Raw genomic sequence first — 21,535 nt, forward strand, 5'->3', positions numbered from 1 at the left:
AAAAATTTATTTTTTTAGCACATAATGTTACAATAAATTCACAGTAAAACTGTTTTTATATCACTATGCTACCCAAATACCATTGCGTAATGTCAATTAAAGCTGTTAATCTTATATCTTGGTCACGTCATAAGAAGTAGCTCGCAATGCTCCATAGGCCACAACATTGCTACGTGTTTTTGTTTAACGATACATCATAGTTAAAGACAAGTTCAGACTATGTTTTGGTAACGTCTCATAGCTAAAAATTTACTGATGCTTTCAGTCTAATCATATGCCAAAAGAAAAGTACCGTAATTTGGCAACCTCCTCATCTAATAACTTCTATTGCTTGAGTCTAGTGGTGTAAGAAAATTTATAAAAAATGTAAGTATTTTCGAAAAGTTTCAAAGCATAGAGTTGAATTTTCATAAGATTATATCCAAGCGTACTTTAACAGTAAAAAAAAAATACATTCAAGTCAATTCGAAAGTTATGACCAGTTCAAGGATGAAGCTATATGTAAATATATATATATATATATATATATTAGGGTGAGTCATTTCGGAGCAACATTTTTTTTTTTTAAGTGCATATGGAAAAAAATCATAGTTGAACACAAAAAAAAAAATTTTCGCGCAAGAAAAAAAATTCTATGTCGATTACAGACCTAGCTCATTGAAAAATTCGATTTCCCATTTAAATAACACGGAAAAATTTTTTTTTAACTTTGAGTATTTCTAACTCGTTAACAAATCAATAGTTCGAATAGACTAATACATATTTTTGTAGGAAATTGAACGCTCTACAAAAAAGGTCTCTTATCATTTTTTGATAAATCCATCTGTTCAAAAGCTATTAGAACTTGAAGTTAAGTTGGAGATCTTTTTACTTTTCCGGCGAAACTATTAGATTTATTACAAAATGTTATTGGGTCTTATTTGTTGACAATTTTATTTTCTACAAATTATTATCAGTAAAGTTTTTTCAAATTCCGCATTGTTTTCTAGTTATTTTCATTTCAATGTTGAGCTCTTGAAATCGATCAGAACACCACTTTTTTAAGAGCTTGAAATTAAAATGAAAATAACTAGATAACAATGCGGAATTTGAAAAAACTTTACTGATAATAATTTGTAGAAAATAAAATTGTCAACAAAAAAAGACCCTATAACATTTTGTAATAACAGGGGTTCGCACTTTTCTCTCTATTACACTCAAGTCCACAAACGGTACTATCTTTGTTGCACTTGTACAGTAAATGGAAACTTTGGCCGAGTTTTTCTCTTAAACAAACGAATATTATCAAACAATTAAAGCGCACTTCGCTAGATTAGACAGTAATGCATCAAAGTGTGGTCTGTGTTTTGTCTTGAGAGATTTCGTTTCCGAAAAAAACTCAGCCGAAATTATCTGATAACCCCTGATAAGTCTGATAGTTTCGCCGGAAAAGTAAAAAGATCTCCAACTTTACTTCGAGCTTTAATAGCTTTTGAACAGATGGATTTATCAAAAAATGATAAGAGACCTTTTTTGTAGAGCGTTCAATTTCCTACAAAAATTTGGTTTAGTCTATTCGAACTATGGATTTGTTAACGAGTTAGAAATACTCAAAGTTAAAAAAGAAGTTTTCTCTGACCGCGGTTACGTTTGGTGAGCAGATGCCACTTCAATCCTAAGCCTACCGTCATAAAATATTTTACAAGCAACTTACAAAATTTCCTAATACAATTAAGTTGTTGAAAATATTATTGTTTAGTATTTTTACTAAAATACGAACTAAATGTAGTTGGGACTTCCCAATGTACCCAGGAAAACCCATTTATGCATTTATCTCCGACATATATACATATCTAAATTTTTTAACAAGTGGTATTTTTGAACCCTACTCAACCAATTATGATAGGTTATGACAAAATTCCTTGAAAAATCGACCATGAGGGCAAATACAATAGTTAGATTTAATAAAATCGGTCTATCGGTTGACCTAGCGGGCCAGCCCTAAAACTTCCCGCTATTTTCGAGCTCCTTGAGCTTGAAAATATTGTTGTGAATACTTTTTCGAGCTCAAAAATAATTTTGCATGCCGTTGTTTTCGAAAAAAACGTTTTTTACCATTTTTTTCTCCAACGATAACTCTCGAACGAATTGACCAATTGAGACGGTTAAGGTAGCAATCGACGCGTTTTATTGAGTTCTAGAGCTGATCAGATTTTGGAATTGATTTATCTAGTTGTTTTTGAGATATTTCAAAAAAACTAAAAAAAAAATTTTTTTCAATTCTTTCGACAACGGTTTCTCTTGAACGAATCAACCGATTTTGATGGTTTAGATGGCATTCGACGTGGCTCATAAAGTTTTAGAGCTGATTAGATTTTAGAATCAATCCGTCAAGCACATTACAAGTTATCCAAAAAAAAAACATTTTTGAAAAAATTGTATTTTTGGAATTTCTTCGAACACACCCTACCGATCGAACTCAATTTCTCTCAGCTTATAGGAATTAACAAGCTGCGTCAAATGCTACCTTAGAGATCAAAATCGGTTCATCCGTTCAAAAGTTGTAGAATATTCACATACATACATACGGACATCATTTTGAAATTAGTCATAATAACTTCCTAGAACGTCGAAATGTCGAGATCTGTTAGAAATTCGGTTTTCGAAAATCGGACTAAAACCAATAACTTCCCGTTATTTTGAAAATTTTCAATTTTTTTGCGGGAAGTTAAAAAATCTACCTCATAATTTTTCAAAAATACACTAGTCAAAAACTTTAAGGGGTATCTCTTTTTTATTACCTTTAATTTATATTTAAAAAATTCCAAATTTTCAAGTGATTTCTAACACGCGGTAACTTTGAAGAAAAATGGTCGTAAAACAAAAACGAAAAAGGCAAATTGAAGCTTTAACCTTATCAAAATAAATCTCTGTCTTTATCTGGCGAAAAAGTACTGACCGTCTCCGAGTTAGAATTTAAATCGTAATTATGATTTCATTTGCATAGGTGGGTCTTTATACGAATGTCCATTTACGTATTTTTCCTAAAATTCAAATATCCTTTTTTTCGATTGTCCATAAATTAATTTTTACATGAACTCATATGTTCATTTATACATAAATAGTTTTATTCAATTAACCATCGATACTTTTGTACGATTATATTGATTTCTTAGATTACATTTGTTCATTAAACAAATGTTTCTTTTTTTTAACTATATAATTTTTTTTTAAACCATTTTTTACATTAATTTCTTAAATTACATATTTTCAGTTATAAAAAAGTCCATTAATTTATTTAAACTTTTCAAAATTATACCAAATAAACATATTTCCTTCCAGAGGTATGTTCAAAAATAAAGTTTTTTTTTTTTTTCAGTTGGCCATGTGTACAGTTGTACGACTGCAATAATTTCCTAATTCCATATATGACCATTTGTATTAATGTATATTTATACTTGAATTATTTTATTGTTTTTTCCTAATTTTTAAATAACCATTTTCATAAATTCCAAAAAAAATTGATTCAAATGTCCAGAAATACAGAAGCACATTAAAACAAAAGCAACATAAGCAGGGATAAATTAATGTCCCGCATTGCATGAAAATTATCGTAGGAACTAGAAGATCTATGATAGAACAAATAATTTATAAAGATAGCATTTTCTTTAATAATAATTATTACACTGCTGTGCTTAGGAAAAAGGCAGTAAGTTCACTTACTGCCTCTCTATTTTACTAATGTTAATTTAACATTAATTGAACAGAAAACCAGTAAGTGAAGTTACTGCCTGTTTTCTACACACAGCAGTATAATATTGTTACATTTTTTTACCTAATTTTTCAAGGATATTTAAAAAAATATTTATATTTTTTCCTAAATTGGACGAATATGCAGAAATTATCCGGCATATATTTCCGAAAGTCACAAAATTAACTGTTTCAAATCAATTAATTTTTTCTTTTAATAAGTCATCACAAAACATCTATATAGTAATAGCTGCAGTATTAATGGACATTTGAATAAACGAACTTATGTTCTAATGGAATTAGCTAAATGGACATTTATAAAAATGGACAAATCCCGGGAAAAAATGATTTTGCCTAATTATATATAATTATATATGGTATTATATATAATTATATATGGTTATATATGGACCTATATATAAGCATATATAGCCTTATATATAATTAGACCTAATTATACCGGGAAAAAAATGATTTTGCCTAATTATATATGATTATATATAGAATATTTATGGTTATATATAGACCTATATATAAGTATATATAGCCTTATATATAATTAGACCTAATTATACCGGGAAAAAAATGATTTCGCCTAATTACATATGATTATATATAGAATATATATGGTTAGATATAGACCTATATATAAGTATATATAGCCTTATATATAATTAGATCTAATTATATCCCGGGACAAAATGATTTTGCCTAATTATATATGATTGTATATGGAATATATATAATAGTATATATAATAGTATTTACCCATATATAGTTATACATGGGTCTATATGATTAGATCTTATTAGACCTGACCTATATAGACCCATATATAGTAATTTTTATTATATTTTAGATCTTTAGATCTATATATAATCAAATATAAATTAATTATTTATATATATATTGAGACAAATCGATTTTCGTCTTCGCGATTTTTACCAGCAGCCACCAGAATTCGCGGGTTGAACCCTGGCTTAGGCTGGCCTCTAACGAATTTTATTTTACTTGGACAGAGCAGTGGGCTGGGGTTCTTGCAAAGCAAAGACCCGCACTTATTCAAACTCGGCAACGCAGGTTAAAACTTATCAACTTACCTCACGGCTTATAAAATTATAGGATATTCTTATAATGATGGTGAAATTACTATTTGTAACTCAATTTATAATTATTAAATCAAACTATTCGGTAGTCTTACCAGTATTTTAGGATAAGGATAGATTAGAAGGCAATGTATAATGTCAAGCGTTGATATTATAGAATTATGCAAGTTTATTGCCAATCGTAACAGAGATTCATTTACTTACATTAATTTCCGCAAGGTACGATAACGCAGTCCTAGTTGGAACGCCGGATACGCAATCCGTAACCACGTGGAATAACGCCTTGTTGTACACTAATTTTATTACTTAATTCTAATATTATTACCGCGAATATGTCGCCGGTAACGTATAATGTTTTCAATATACTTAAATTTAATTATAATTACTAACTAATAAACAATAAAAATATTACTTTGCAAGTTAATTGCCAGAAAGAAATATAAGGTTTACAGAATATAAAGTACGTGAATATTGCAAGTATAATTGCCTGATTAATAATCGATACTAAATAATACAGACGTCTGAACGCTAATTGATCCAGGATCGGTCATTGACCGATAATTTTGGGCGTAGGGCTAGCCTCGGGACCGTCCCCACTTCACCCTTACGGACATGCGTCGACGTGACAATCAGTCATGTGACCATGTCACTTTGACTTGTGTAGTTTCAGACGGCAACAAGACGGGGAAAATTGGGAACCGCAAGGCTGAGGACGAATATGACAATTCACATTGTCTCAATATATATAAGTTAATATTTTATTTATAGAATATATTTAATATTTAGTTTTTCTTATTTAATATATTAGATGCTCTATGGTCTTTATTGATATTTAATAATCAATACTCGTTAAATGCATTATAGTTTTAGGTGTATATTAACAGAAATAATGATTACAATTTTACTATAAATTATAATTTTAAAATATTTACGAAGCGTTACATTATATTTTTCAGTCTGTTAAAAAAGTAATAAACTTATGTATAGTTAATAATACCCAGTTACCAAACAGTTTTTAAAGTGTTTGGTTTTTTGCATACATAATTTTCAACTCTTATGAGTTGTGTTAATATTTTAACATTGGAATAATTAATCAGCATTCTCCTATCACTTTCTTTTATAGGAATTACATGCTCAATAATAGATTTGGTTTTGATGCGATATGATTTATATGTATTATACATAATCATATCTAATTATATATGAGTATATATAACTTATATATGATTATATATAATTAGACCTGGTCAATTTTCAGATCTAATTATATATAAGGTCTTATATATAATTATATATAATTAGGCAAAATCATTTTTTCCCGGGATCATTTTATAATATTTCCTACGTTAAAGAAGATAATCAAATTTCTATCGTGGTCAGGAATTATTGAGTGCGTATTAAATAGAAAGTATGTCGAAGGAACTGGCAACTTGATTACCAAGACATCTTCTCCGACGATTTTTACGGAAAACGATTAAATATGAAATAGTTTATTAAATATCAGGCAGAGAGGTGTCAGAAAAACTGAAATCTCGACTACCAATACATCTTTTCCGACGATTTCTGCGGAAAACGATAAAATATAAAATAATGCACCAACACCCAACGACAAAATATAAAATAGAGCACCAACACCCATAATTTAATTTAAAAAATAACTACCTTTAACTCAACTCATACATAATACTGAAAGTAGAGGACATCAGAAAATTTTGAAATTTTCATCAATAAGTTATTTTCGCATTTATTTGTATTAAATAGAATAAGATTACGTAGAGATAATTTTATATTAAATTATTTTGCAACATAAATATATTTAATATTGATATATTCGCATAGAAATCTATTTAAGAGAGTTGTATGTTGGTAGAGTATTATGTATAGAGACGTAAGAAGTACACTTGTAACCAGGTACGGTATGAAAACATGATATTGACTGTACTTTCCTATATGGATTCCTATGGGTTCTCATGCAATCGTAAATGGATTTTTTTGATAGGGTACATTTTCACAGATCTACACTCATGCCATAAATTAAAGGAACAGAAAAATTTTAGTGATTTTTGCAATGCTGTATCTTCGTGAAAAATAATCGTATCGAAAAAAAAGGCCATTCGGCAGCCGGAATGGAAGGTAGATTTTCGAATTGATTTATATGAAAAGTTTAAAACATACATATCTTGTGATACATGTTAGTGTATACTCATGATATGGAATTAGGCTCGTTTTTTAAGAGTAAGGATAAAAGACGACGACTATTTTCGATACAGAACTTCAGATAGTTGATTTGACAAAACATTATATAGGTAACCTACCAAACTAACCTTCACGTAAAAAAGTATAGAAAATTTAATTAGTATGAGATCATAATTGTAATTACTATTACGATGGCAAGATCAGATATAATTGAAGGACTACAGGTACCATTGAAACATCATAAATATTAAAAGAATTACTTTTAAAATATAAAATAGCTGTAAAATTTGCAGGTTATTTTGTTCACAATTAAGTACAACTGACAAAATTGTATTACAATGGAAAATACATAAGTTATGTGGAATGAAAACCATTTTTTCAACTTTTTTTGATTTCATTAAAAATTTCAAGGCTATCAAATTATTGGAAGAAACGGTCAAAACATAAAGCTTAAGGTCATAAATTAAAGCTCATTATTCAAGCTTTAAAATACTTTTTACAGAAATTATCTATGAGTTGCAGTTTTAAAGTTATATAAACTTTAAAAGTGAATAAAAACTGATTTTTTCGAAAAATCGTGAAAATTTTAAACAGCCATAACTTCAAAACTATTCGAACGATTCAGCCCATCTTTAAACTTGATCAAGATAATCGCCTATAAAATAAGTGTGAAAAATTTCATTAAAATCCGATAAGAACTGTAGGTGCTATCGTAATGACAAGACCAGTGATAATCGTAGGGAGTAGAGGTACATTTGATACATTCCGAGTCGAAATATTAAACGTAAATTGAACGTTTTGAACGTAAACTGAACGTTTCGGACATTAAAAAGTCAATTTGACAGCTTTCAACCTATTCAAAACGTAGATTGGAGTATCATAAATCGAAAACGTAACTAAAACCTATTTCGACTTACAATAAGAAAACATAAGCATACCGAAAAACTTTTTTCATCGATTTTGTACTCCTAGATTATAATTATGTCAATTCCGTAAAATTTTGTCGTCCGCCTTTCTGGCTCTTGAATAAAATATTTTGAAAAAAAATTTTTTTCAGTTTCATAATTCTATCTTTAAGACTAGATATTTATACCTGTTCATATATTATGATTTTAAAGTTATAAAAATTGTGATTACAAATATTAAAAAAAAATTAATTAATGTTATTATTAAACTAAAATCATAACTCATGACATTACCAATTTTTTATGAACCAAAATACAAAACAATCGTTCAATTTACTTTGAAAACGTTCACTTTACGTTCAAAACGTTAAGAACGTTAAATTTACGTTTGAAACGTTAAGAACGTTCAACTTACGTCTAATATTTCGACTTGGGATCATAAGTAATAAAAGAAATCCTATAATAAAATTTAGATGAAATATATGTGAAGGCAAACTATTCGTAACGTGATTGGTCGAAAGCAAAAAAATATATACAAACGACACAAAAATATACATTAAAATAAACATATGAAAAACGACACGCGCGCGCTCGCGCGCGTAACGCTTACGCTAGTACTTTTAAAATATAAAATAGCAGTGAAATTTACAGGTTATTTTGTGCACAATAAAATACAACTGACGAAACCGGATTATAATGGGAAATTCATAAATTATGTGGAATGAAAACCATTTTTTCAACTTTTTTTGATTCCATTAAAATTTTCAAGGCCATCAAATTATAGGATGAAACGGTAGAAATATAAAGTTTGAGGTCATAAATTGAAGCTTATTAGACAAGCTTTCAGATACTTTTTACGGAAATTGTCTATTATTAGTTTTAAAATTATATGAACTTGAATGTGGAAAAAAATTGATTTTTTCGAAAAATCATGGAAATTTCAAAAAGCCATAACTTCTAAACTAATCAACCGATTTTGCCCATCTTCGAACTTAACCGTGATAATCGCCCATAGAGTAAGTGTGAAAAATTTCATTAAGATCTGATAAGAATTGTAGGCGTCATCGTATCCTCAAAACTGCGTTATATCCCATATATATAAACATACATATATAAATTTTTTAACAGATGGTATTTTCGAACCCTACTCAACTAATTATGATAGGTTGTGACAAAATTCCTTGAAAAATCGACCATGAGGACAAATACAATAGTTAGATTTTAGAAAAATCTACCTAAAAAGCATTTTGTAGCTTGAAATCTCTAGTTTCGGCGCATTTTAATCAAATTGTTTTAGACCTTCAGCCATTGCGCAAATATGAGAAATACCGTGAGACAAAAATATTCTAAATTTTTTCTTTTCTTTGGGAGAGTTCACGGGCTGCGAAAAAATTGTTTCAGCTAAACCATTGCATAGATCGGTTGGCAAATTTAATCAGCTTTAATTTGCATTTTTTTAAGATTCGTACGACAACTTGTCGCTGAGATATCAGCCTTCAAACGAAAAATGGTCCTTTTGGGTTTGGTCATCGATATTTCAGGTACCAATGATCACACAGTAAATTTGAGGGCGTGAAAACTTGAATAAATTTTCTACAAGACCCTTTCATCATTGAAGTGATGAAGTGACTTTTTTTGGTTTTTCAGTAAATCAATCGCTACTTTGTAAATATCGATGAAAAAAGTAATGTTGTCAGGTACTTTTTAAGCTTAATGTACCCCAACTAATCCTGCAAATTTTTAAATTGAGGTAATATTAAGGTTGTCCGCATCGCACTTTTCGATTTCCCATAAGAATAACACAGGAAAAAAATTTTTTTTTCTTCTAATTTTTGAAACTAATAAACCAATGAAATTGCATTGTCATGTCCATCAAATATTTTTGTAGAGAATTGAACGCTCTACAGTTATTGGAGCTGGAAGTCAAATCTACAGTAAATTTAGAGATCTTTTTACTTTTCCAGAAAAACTATCACACTTATCCAATAATGTCATAGGACCTTTTTTGTAGACAATTTTATTCCCTACAAATTATTTTGAATAAAGTTTATTCGAATTCCGCATTGTTTTCTAGTTATTTTCATTTTAATGCCAAGCTCATAAAAATAATAGTCTTCTAATCGATTTTGAGAACTTAACGTTAAAATGAAAATAACTAAAAAACACTACGGAATTCGAATGAACTTTATGAAAAATAATTTGTAGGGAATAAAATTGTCTACAAAAAGGTCCTATGACATTTTTTGATAAGTTTGATAGTTTTTCTGGAAAAGTAAAAAGATCTCTAAATTTACTGTAAATTTGACTTCCAGCTCCAATAACTTTTGAACAGATGGATTTATCAAAAAATGATAAGAGACTTTTTTTGTAGAGCGTTCAATTCTCTACCAAAATACTTGATGGACATTACAATGCAATTTATGGTTCTTCATTAGTTTCAAAAATTAGAAGAAAAAAAAAATTTTTTTCTGTGTTATTCTTATGGGAAATCGAAAAGTGCAATGCGGACAACCTTAATATTAATACTAAAGGCTCAAATTTTCAAAGGCTTATTTTGGCTTCTAAACAAAACTTTTGAGTCTGGTTCCGAGAAAACCAAAAATTTTTTGTTTTTTTTGAAACACCTTAGAGTATATACTACCCAGTTAATTTATCTGAATCAGTAAATTATTATTTTAAGAAAATTTTTGATTCGAAAATGGTTGTTTATTATTCATATAAACTCATTTTCATCCTTTTTAGTAGATTTCATAAAAATCTAACTATTGTATTTGTCCTCATGATGGAATTTTCGAAAAATTTCGCTACCTCTGAACTCAGCTCGATGAGCTGAGTCAGGAAATACATTCAGTTTAAAAGTTTATATATGTATTTATATATATATGTATTTATATATATATATATATATATATATATATATATATATATATATATATATATATGGGGCATTCCACGCCAAATCGACCACTTTTAACCCCGACCCCTTTCGATTTGGCTGAAAATTTTTTTTTTCCTTCTATACCCGATTAAAATCATTTCCCAGAAAATTTTCAAATTTTTTTACCCAACCCAAAAAAAGTTATGAGTTTTTCAAAAATAAGGCTTTTATTTTATCAAATAGCTATAACTTCTTCACGAATTGACTAATCGGGACGTTTTTTTTTTCAAAATTTTTGTCATTGAATGTACTTTAAAAAAAAAAATATAAAAAAATTTTATGATGATAAACTCTATGAAATTTTCAGTTTTTTTGAAAAAAACCGTGATTTTCTTAAAGTACGTCATGTTTTATTTTTTTTTTTATTTTCTCAAAAAAAACTTCATTTAATGCTGCAATTTTTCCCGCCAATCCTAGAGTGGGCCGACTATTCCTTCTATTTTTTTTTATCAATTGAAAAAAAAATTTTTGCCCAGTTGGGCTTATTTTGCTAAACATCAGTCTGGAAATTTTTGAGGATTTATAGATGACATCCGGCTTTGAAGAATTGAGACGAAAAAATCCATTGATAGTGGTAATCCTCTAAAATAAGCCCAACTGGGCAAAAATTTTTTTTTCAATTGATAAAAAAAAATAGAAGGAATAGTCGGCCCACTCTAGGATTGGCGGGAAAAATAGCAGCATTAAATGAAGTTTTTTTTGAGAAAATAAAAAAAAAAATAAAACATGACGTACTTTAAGAAAATCACGGTTTTTTTCAAAAAAACTGAAAATTTCATAGAGTTTATCATCATAAAATTTTTTTGTATTTTTTTTTTAAAAGTACATTCAATGACAAAAATTTTGAAAAAAAAAACGTCCCGATTAGTCAATTCTTGAAGAAGTTATAGCTATTTGATAAAATAAAAGCCTTATTTTTGAAAAACTCATAACTTTTTTTGGGTTGGGTAAAAAAATTTGAAAATTTTCTGGGAAATGATTTTAATCGGGTATAAAAGGAAAAAAAATTTTCAGCCAAATCGAAAGGGGTCGGGGTCAAAAGTGGTCGATTTGGCGTGGAATGCCCCATATATATATATATATATATATATATATATAATATAACGCGCCGTTCTCCAACGATAGCGTCCGCAATTCTACACCGATTTTAATGAAACTTAGTATACTTAATCTATGGACGATTACCTTGGATGAGTTCGAAGATGAGCCAATTCGGCCAATAAGTTTAGCAGTTATAGTTAATTGAAATTTCGTAAAATTTTCAAAAAAAATGTGTTTGCCGCTTTAACTGGATGTAACTTCTAAACGGAAAGAGATAGCTTATTTTCGTTTGTTCCATGTGAAAGCTCGTCCGATTGCCTACAATTTTGACTATACAGCTCATTGATTGGACCATTTTTTCTAAAAGATAAATGGTTTTGAACATTTACAAAATATTATAAAAACTAATTTTATGCAGGTTTTCACTTTGATTATAGCCACAATTTCAAACCGATTACCTTGAAACTAAGTATACGTATTTTGTGGGTGACTACCTTATTCGAGTTTGAAAATGAGCTCAATCGGTCGATTAGTTTAGAAGTTATAGCATTTCAAAATTTTCGAAATGTCTAAAATTGGTATTTTTACTTATTCTTCCTTCAATATCTTTTGAATGTGATAACTCATCGACTTTATATCAAATTCATCTGTAAGCTCTTCGAATAAGCTTTAATTTTCATGCCTATATATATGCCTAGATATATGCCTAGACCACTGAAATTACTTATTTTACCATTCATTTAATGAAATTTTGCTATTGCATTAGTTCTCCTACTTCTTAGTACATTCATGGCGCTACTTAAATTCATATTATCGCAGTGTGACACTTATAAAATCCAAACATCTCAATTCAGTGGGTATATACAATTTCGTTTTATCGTCAGTGTATAAATGATATGATAAATCAATAACAAGATTAACATTAGTTATAATGATAATATTCTCTATATATACTCGTCGTTTGATATTCTAATAGGCTTTTTATTTTAAATATTAGTACTAATTTCAAGTATGACACTTTGATGTATCACAATCAATTTTTAATCTTAGAATATTTTATTAGTAGATTTTATTGAAAGCAAATTATCGCCTTTGTCTTTATGGTAGAATTCTCGAGCATTAAAACCATAATCTATCATAATTTTTCGAATAGGGTCCGGAATACCATTGGTCCGATAGTTTGAATCTATGCATACGTATCTTTAAATAACGTCAAATCAAAACTTATAGTGCATTATCATCAAAAATTCTTCTGAAGCTCATTTAGTTAGCTTTAATTTTAGGCATTATACATATAATTATTTGATTTTTTTTGTTTTATCATCTCGAGAATTTTTAAGAAAATGTAAAAAAAAATTTTATATCATTATTAACTTTTATTTGAACAGTGAAAAAAATTCAACAATGAGAAATCTACTTCCATTTCGGCTGCCGAATGGCTTTTTTATGTGGTTATGTTTTTAATATGGAGGTTTATTTTCATGGACTTTTTTTTTCTTATGTTTATTATTTGTAAGTTTATTTTGCTCAGGTTGTTATACAGATGTTTATTTTTAGTGTTTCTTTGTTTTATTGTTATTTCATTGATGAGTTTTATACTTATAGATATAATTATTAGTTAGTTTATTTTTCAAAGGTTCTATTCTTTAGTTTGTATTTTGAATTATTGGTATATTTTATTATTCATCTATTTAATTATATTAAAATTTATTTGCTAATTTTTTTTTTAATTGTTTTCTAGTACATATCCGTAGCAACGACTTTTTACACTTTTTGCCTTTATATCGCAACTGCTTTACTCCTCTTTCTGTCTTCATTGTGCGGCTGTGGCCCGACTTGTGCTTATACTGTACTGCATCATTACGGTGATGTCCTACAACCTCCCTTGTGCAATGGAGGTGTAGTGGCGTAGGAAAACCACAGAGAAAACCTAGCCAGTACAGTTTCGGTTTGAGTGAAGCTCCAGTGATCGATAAAATTCCCATTTTACCGATCACTGGATCTTCATCCCGCGCCTAACGTTCAGAGACCTCCGTTCGAACTCGACGCGTGGCTAAACTTTCACCCAGCCAAGTAGTGGCCATGCTCGATGCTACTTAACTTCGGTGATTGCCCGAGCCACGCGCGTGCCGAACGGCTGCCTCAGCCGCTAAATTTATTTGCTATGTTTATAGTAATGCGTTTATTTATTTTCAGATATGTATAGTATTTTATTCTAGGAAATTAATTTTTATATATAAAAATATTATTTTAGAATTAAAAAGAATTAGTTAGAATTGAACTTTTTTGTATCCTTTTTTATTCTTTCGAATTCTCAGCGCGAACAGAAATTGCAATATTTTTTTAGAATTAAAAAGGATAAGTTAGGATTAAAATTTTTTAATCCTTTTTTATTCTTTTTAATCCTAAAATGATAATAATTTTTTTGCTAGACGAAGGAGAATTAAAAAGGATTCATTTTAGGTTCGATCTGAATTCTCCGGAGAATTAAGAGTATTGGAGAGTATTAAGTAATATTAAACATGTGTGCTTTTTTAATCGTTTTTAATTCACTTTTTTTAACCAGGGCAATTGTCGCATTCACCTAAGATACTACCTATGTTTCTATTACCGTGGAATCAAGTGAAACCACGGTAATACTGACACGCTTCAAAAGTTGGCGACTATTACCGCGGCAGTAAATTAAAAGTAATAATTGATTAAAAGTCAATGTTTCTTGAATATTTGACAATAAAAAAGTACAATCTTGCTCTGGAATGCAACAAATATAAGTATTAAAACATTCATTCATAAAAAAACACATTTTATTCGAGCGTACAGTTGCACGCTAACTGCAAGAAATTGATGACATTTTCCCTCAAAACGATCAATCGGTTTTCAATAATTTATAGCAAACTATAGTAGTTACATTTTATACCGGATTGTTTGTTAATTACATTCTTGAAATATTAAATTTGTTGCTGGATTTTTTTTAAATTACAAAAAATTATGTATCATTCATTTATAATAGAATGAAAAAAATCCACGGTAATACGCACACTCACGGTAATACCCTCACTTACCCTATTGGTGTATTTACCCTACAATAACAAATAACAAGAGAGGGAAATAACTATTTAAATGCTTCAGTAATTACCCGCTAAAATACTTCTTTTAGTTCAAATTCAAATTTTTTCTGTAAGATGGCAGTAGATTGTGACGGTCAAAAGTGAGTCATATTGACTAGATTGGGTTCGCCCAAGGCCTGTATATTTCTATATTTTTATTTAATAAAAAAAAACAAGTGAGTCATATTCCTGATAGCCACCTTAACCACAAGTTAACTTCAAGCTACTGCCGTATTCTGAAGCCAATTTAAAGGAAAGTGTTGGAGAGCAAACAATTACCTTTAAGTTGACCGTAAATTGTCTGTAACTTGAATTCAATTCGACTACAAATATTACTTTCAGATAATGACGTTAAGTTGATTGAAAGTTTCACTTCAAATTGACGGCAGGTTTTTCTGTCAAATTACATTCAGATGACGGCAGTTGATTTGCATCAACTTGCACGCAAGTATTATCCATCCGAGGCTTACTAAAAACTTGTCGTTAAGTTAGCCGAAAATGTTTCACTGCAGAACTTGCTGAGCAATTATATTTAAAGTGTGGCTATCAGGGTAAACTTTTGCTAAAGCAAACTGAGCTATTAGGGATAGAGTGCAAATGGACAGAAAGTTTACCGCAAATTTTGCTCTTCAATTTTTTTCTTTTCTAGTGATTTGCTGTCCAATCCCGGCCGGAGATTCTCTTCAAGTAGAATTTTCAAGTTGACGACAATTTGCAGTCAAAAGGGGCTTTTGGGGTGGGAAAGTATATTCATATATATATATTTATACATATATATATGAGTGTATCTGTCCTGTGATTTCATAACATTATTTACGAATACGCATAGTGGTATCTTATTATTACTTTGACTACCGTTTGTTATGTATATATTTAAAGACGAGTTTAAAAAATTTAATCTTACGTTATTTTTATTGAAATTGTGTCTTTGAAGCACGTTAACTACTGATCCACGTAATGCTCTCAACAGTATGAATTGTACTTAGAAATCTATCGTACAATAAGAATTTTCATGTGCTGTCAATCTAAGTAATAAAAATCCATGATTTTTAAAAATCATTTTTTATTCTTTCAGTGCAACATTTTGGTGTGTATATGTTTCATTACATATTACATATACTATATATATATATATATCTTTTAGATATAGCTTGACACTTGAAATTTATTTTTAATTTTTCAGCTACGAACATTTTTACGAATTTAAGGTGTGACCATTACAATTGAATCAAGCGGAGTTGATTTCCAATTAAAGTTTTCGAACTGATTATAGTTATTATTATTGCTATAAACAATTAATACATAGAAAATAGACGCCATGGCTCGCCCATTAATTTCAAGCCAACAAAAATTAGCAGAAAAATTAATTATTCTTAATGATCGTGGTGTAGGAATGTTGACCCGCATTTACAATATCAAGAAAGCTTGTGGTGATGCGAAATCTAAACCAGCTTTTTTATCTGACAAAACACTTGAATCATCTATTAAATTAATCGTCCGTAAATTTCCTAATATAGACGTCAAAGGACTTCAAACAATCACAAACTTGCGCAATGAAATAATAAAGTCACTGTCTTTATATTACTACACATTCGTTGATTTGTTAGATTTTAAAGACAACGTTTGTGAATTACTAACAACTATGGACGCTTGTGGAGTGCATTTGGATATAACTCTTAATTTTGATTTAACTAAAGCATATCTAGATTTAACAGTAATTTACGTTACTCTTATGATTTTACTTTCAAAAGTAGAAGATCGGAAGGCAGTATTAGGTCTCTTCAATGTAGCCCACGAAATGGTTCATAATCAATCCGATCATAGTTTTCCTCGATTAGGTCAAATGATCATGGATTATGATCTTCCACTAAAAAAACTCTCAGAAGAATTTGTTCCTCATTCAAAATTATTAAGAAATGCTTTGAACTCACTTTGGGCTATTTATCCAAGCAGAAATTTGTCAGCAGATAGTTGGAGAGCAGATCAAAAATTGAGCTTGATCGGAAGCCCAGGTCAAATATTGAAAGCTTCGGCCACTGACACAATGTCTTGTGAAACATTAAGTTTGGATAAAATAGAAAAATGGATCATTCTGGGTTTCACGTTGTGTCACTCTTTTTTAAATCAAGAACAATCAAACAAATTATGGGTCACTGCTCTTGAGTCTAGATGGGTGTTAGCCCTCTTTCGCGATGAAGTTATCTACATACATCAATATATTCAATCTTTTTTCGAAACTATTAAAGGCTATAGTAAAAAAATTTCAGAAGTGAAAGAATGTTATAATCATGCGATTCAAAAATCTAGTTACAGACATAGAGAAAGACGAAAATTTTTGAGAACTGCTTTAAAAGAATTGGGACTAATCTTGACTGATCAACCCGGTCTCTTAGGTCCTAAAGCATTGCTAGTATTTATGGGATTATCTCACGCAAGGGATGAAATTCTATGGATTTTAAGACATGGAGACAACCCACCGAATCAAGGAAAAGGAAAAGGACGTGGAAATGAAGACTTGGTTGATAGACAACTTCCTGAACTTTTGTTTCATTGTGAAGAGTTAAGAGCTCTTGTTAGAAAATATTCTCAAGTTCTTCAACGTTATTATGTTCAGTTTTTATCAGGCTTTGATGCTCCTACACTTCATCAAATAATTCAAAGCCTCCCGGTTTGCCCGGAGGATGAAGGAGCAATTTTGAGTGATTTATGTTCGGTCATGGCAAATGTATCGATAAAACAAGTTGAAGAGAATGATTTATTTGATTTTCGTCCATTAAGAATTGACTGGATCAGATTGCAAGCGTACATGTCTGTCAACAAATGTAATATGAGCCTCACGGATAATCGTGAGTTGGCGTCTTTTATGGATACAGTAATTTTCCACACGAAAATGATAGACAATCTTGATGAAATGCTTATTGACACTTCAGATTTGTCCATTTTCTGTTTTTATAGCAAAATTTTTGAAGATCAATTTCATATGTGTCTCGAATTTCCCGCTCAAAACAGATACATCGTTGCTTTTCCACTTATATGCAGTCATTTTCAAAGTTGTACTCATGAGCTTTGTCCTGAAGAACGACATCATATTCGAGAACGAAGTCTTTCTGTCGTTAATATGTTTCTCGATGAAATGGCGAAAGAAGCTAAAAATATTATAACAACAATTTGTGATGAACAATGCAATATGAGTGACAAACTTTTACCGAAACACTGTGCGCAATTGATTTCACAAGTTGTTAATCGTAAAAAAAAAGATAAAAATAAAAAGAACATTTATGAAATCCATAAACCTGGAGTAGAAAGCTATAGAAAAACCAGGGAAGAGCTCACCACCATGGATAAATTACATATGGCGTTGACTGAACTTTGCTATGCAATTAATTTTTGTCCTACTATTAATGTCTGGGAATACACATTTGCACCACGAGAGTACCTGAACCAGCATCTCGAAACAAGGTTTTCTAGAGCTCTAGTTGGTATGGTGATGTTCAATCCAGATGCTAGTGAAATAGCGAAACCATCAGAACTTTTTGTGAGTGTTCGAGCATACATGAACGTCCTTCAAACGGTTGAAAATTATATTCATATTGATATTACTCGGGTTTTTAATAATGCACTTCTTCAGCAAACTCAAGCATTAGATAGTCATGGTGATAAAACCATTGCTGCTCTGTATACACAATGGTATTCTGAAGTCTTATTAAGGCGTGTTAGTGCTGGCAATATTTGTTATTCTTCGAACCAACGAGCGTTTGTGAGTTTATCGGTAGAAAGTGCGGTACCATTTAATGCAGAAGAATTTTCGGATATTAATGAACTTCGGGCTTTAACTGAGCTTATAGGTCCGTACGGAATGAAAATGCTCAATGAAACACTTATGTGGCATATTTCTAGTCAAGTGCAGGAACTGAAAAAACTTGTTGCTAACAATAAAGAAGTCCTTATAGCTCTTAGAACTAATTTCGATAAACCCGATATCATGAAGGAGCAATTCAAGCGATTGCAACATGTTGAAAATGTTCTACAGAGAGTTACAATAATTGGGGTCATTCTCAGTTTTAGACAACTTGCACAAGCTGCTTTAGTTGATGTTTTAGAAGAACGTATACCTTTTCTTCTAAGTTCAATACTTGATTTTCGGCATCATTTGCCGTCGGGCGATCCAATGCGCTTGATTTCTGAAATGACTTCTGCTGCTGGGTTGATGTGCAAAGTAGATCCAACACTCACCAATGCACTAAAAATTCAGAAAACAGAAGTAGATGAGGATGAACATTTATTAGTTTGTCTCTTAATGGTTTTTGTGGCTGTTTCCATTCCAAAATTAGCTCGTAATGAAAATTCATTTTATCGTGCATCATTAGAAGGACATTCAAATAATATACATTGCATTGCTACCGCTATAAACAACATATTCGGTGCACTTTTTACAATATGTGGTCAAAATGATATCGAAGACAGAATGAAGGAATTCTTAGCATTGGCTTCATCCAGCTTGCTGAGACTCGGCCAAGAAATTGATAAAGAAACTATCAAAAACAGGGAGTCAATTTATCTTTTACTCGATGAAATCGTTCAAGAGTCACCATTTTTAACAATGGATCTTCTAGAAAGTTGTTTTCCCTATGCGCTTATACGAAATGCATACCATGATGTATACAAATTAGAACATAATCAGATGTAAAACAGTTTAAGTTCTGTAATTTATAATAAACTAATATAACACTCTACGTATCGATTAAAGCCATGTATTTTTATACAATACTAGCTTTACCAACTCGTTCCATTGGACATTTATAATAATAATTTACAATAATTTAGCATAAATAACTTATATTGGTTTTGCCACATCGAGACCCAATCGGGAACTTGTTGGGATATCCCAGTGAAAAAATTATTATTATTTTAATAACTTTTATTATTCATATACAATCTGAAATACTCAAAATTTGTTATTGAAATTTTTTTATTTTTGCAAAAAGTTGATAATAAAACTAATTTATTTTTTACGCTTATACATGTACATTGTGCAAAATATTTATGTTAAAATTACTTTCTTTTTTAATCTAAATTATTTATAAACAATTTCATTTTATCAAATTAATTTTATTTTTTATGATACCAGCATCGAAACTTTAAGTTTCAGTGTCTCTACAGCCAGTCGAAACAAGCTTATTTCAAGCCGATGCTGCAAACAACTGCTAACGAATTCGTAATTCAAAAATACCTCCATACAGCGGGCAGAAACACGCATGTTTCTTCCCTTGGGAAGAAACACAATTGTTTCTGCCCGGTGTCAGTTATATTTAATGTTCATTTGCAGCCTTATTCATCTCATTTGTTTAATCGTCACTTCAGTTTACTTATTTCATTTTTTAAGTGACAGTTTTAATTAACCAAATTTTTTAAATAACCAATTGTGAATCACATATTTCTCATTTTTTAAACAGTTCTCCACATCATCGGTTTGAAATTAACTGTTTCTTACTGGCTATTGACACTGAGTCTGAAATTTCCGATGAAGGTAATCATGAAAATTATAGTGTGCGACTCAGGATAAAACACCTCACCATAGTCTGAAATCGACTTGTTTCATCCCTTGTTACACAATATACTATTTAAATCAAGTTATTTTTCACTTCTTCTAAACAGGATATTCTGTTTTGTGTCCCTCCCTCCTTTCTTTTCTATTTTTCTAGTATAATTTTTGTTGAATGAAATTTTGATTAAATTAATTTATTACTTTTAAAAGGAGCATTTTTTGTTTTCAAACAAAACTCGGTTCTACTATATTGAAATACCAGCCCTGATAGCCACCTTAACCGTAAGTTAACTTAAAGCTACGGCCGTGTTCTGAAGTCAATTTAAAGGAAAGTGTTGGAAAGCAATCAGTTACCTTTAAGTTGACAGTAAATTGTCTGTAACTTGAATTAAATTCGACTACAAATATTACTGTCAGACAATGACGTTAAGTTGATTCAAAGTTTCACTTCAAATTGACGACTTTCCGAATTTTCGAAAATCCACAATTTTCTTGGTGGGAAGTTAATGATTGAAAACCATCTGGAAGATTAAAGATGTAAAAAAAAAATTTAATTTGAATCGTAAATAAGAATTAATAACAAATACAATTTATTAAATTATTCAATAAAAATATACAATAGATTAAAACTGTACAATAAAAATAAAATAAACATAATGGTTAAAAAATAAAATAATTACAGTTATGAGCGATTGAGGTGTACACTTTTGTATTTTTTCAACTTGTTTTTTTATTAATTAATAAGTTTCACTATTATTATTATAATTATAATTATTATTATTATTATTATTATTATTATTATTATTATTATTATTTCTTTTTAGTTAAATGCTCAGGGGGTTATCCCCGGTAGTCCGACTCTACCGAGGGCCTCAGCTGAGCGCCAAATCGTTACTGCTGCGATGCATCATCAACAAGATGATTAGCATGCGCAGCAGGCCAAGTTTCGTTGCCTTAGGAGACGGAGG

The 21,535-nt window shown here is 30.0% G+C and overlaps 1 protein-coding gene across 1 annotated transcript; it reads left to right on the plus strand.

Annotated features, from left to right (window-relative positions):
* The first annotated feature begins 15,806 nt into the window (after positions 1–15,806).
* LOC130678757 (membrane-associated protein Hem-like) lies at positions 15,807–20,107 on the plus strand. The gene is made up of 2 exons (XM_057486202.1): positions 15,807–16,109; positions 16,206–20,107. The coding sequence occupies exon 2, from the start codon at positions 16,341–16,343 to the stop codon at positions 19,707–19,709; it is 3,369 nt and encodes a 1,122-aa protein (XP_057342185.1). The 5' UTR covers positions 15,807–16,109; positions 16,206–16,340; the 3' UTR covers positions 19,710–20,107.
* The last annotated feature ends 1,428 nt before the right edge of the window (positions 20,108–21,535 follow it).

The sequence above is a fragment of the Microplitis mediator genome, chromosome 2, assembly GCF_029852145.1.
Source record: "Microplitis mediator isolate UGA2020A chromosome 2, iyMicMedi2.1, whole genome shotgun sequence".
NCBI classification, from domain to species: domain Eukaryota; kingdom Metazoa; phylum Arthropoda; class Insecta; order Hymenoptera; family Braconidae; genus Microplitis; species Microplitis mediator.

Coding starts and splice junctions, on each gene's coding strand:
- LOC130678757 (XM_057486202.1), top strand. CDS start 16,341: ATGGCTCGCCCATTAATTTCAAGCCAACAAAAATTAGCAGAAAAATTA.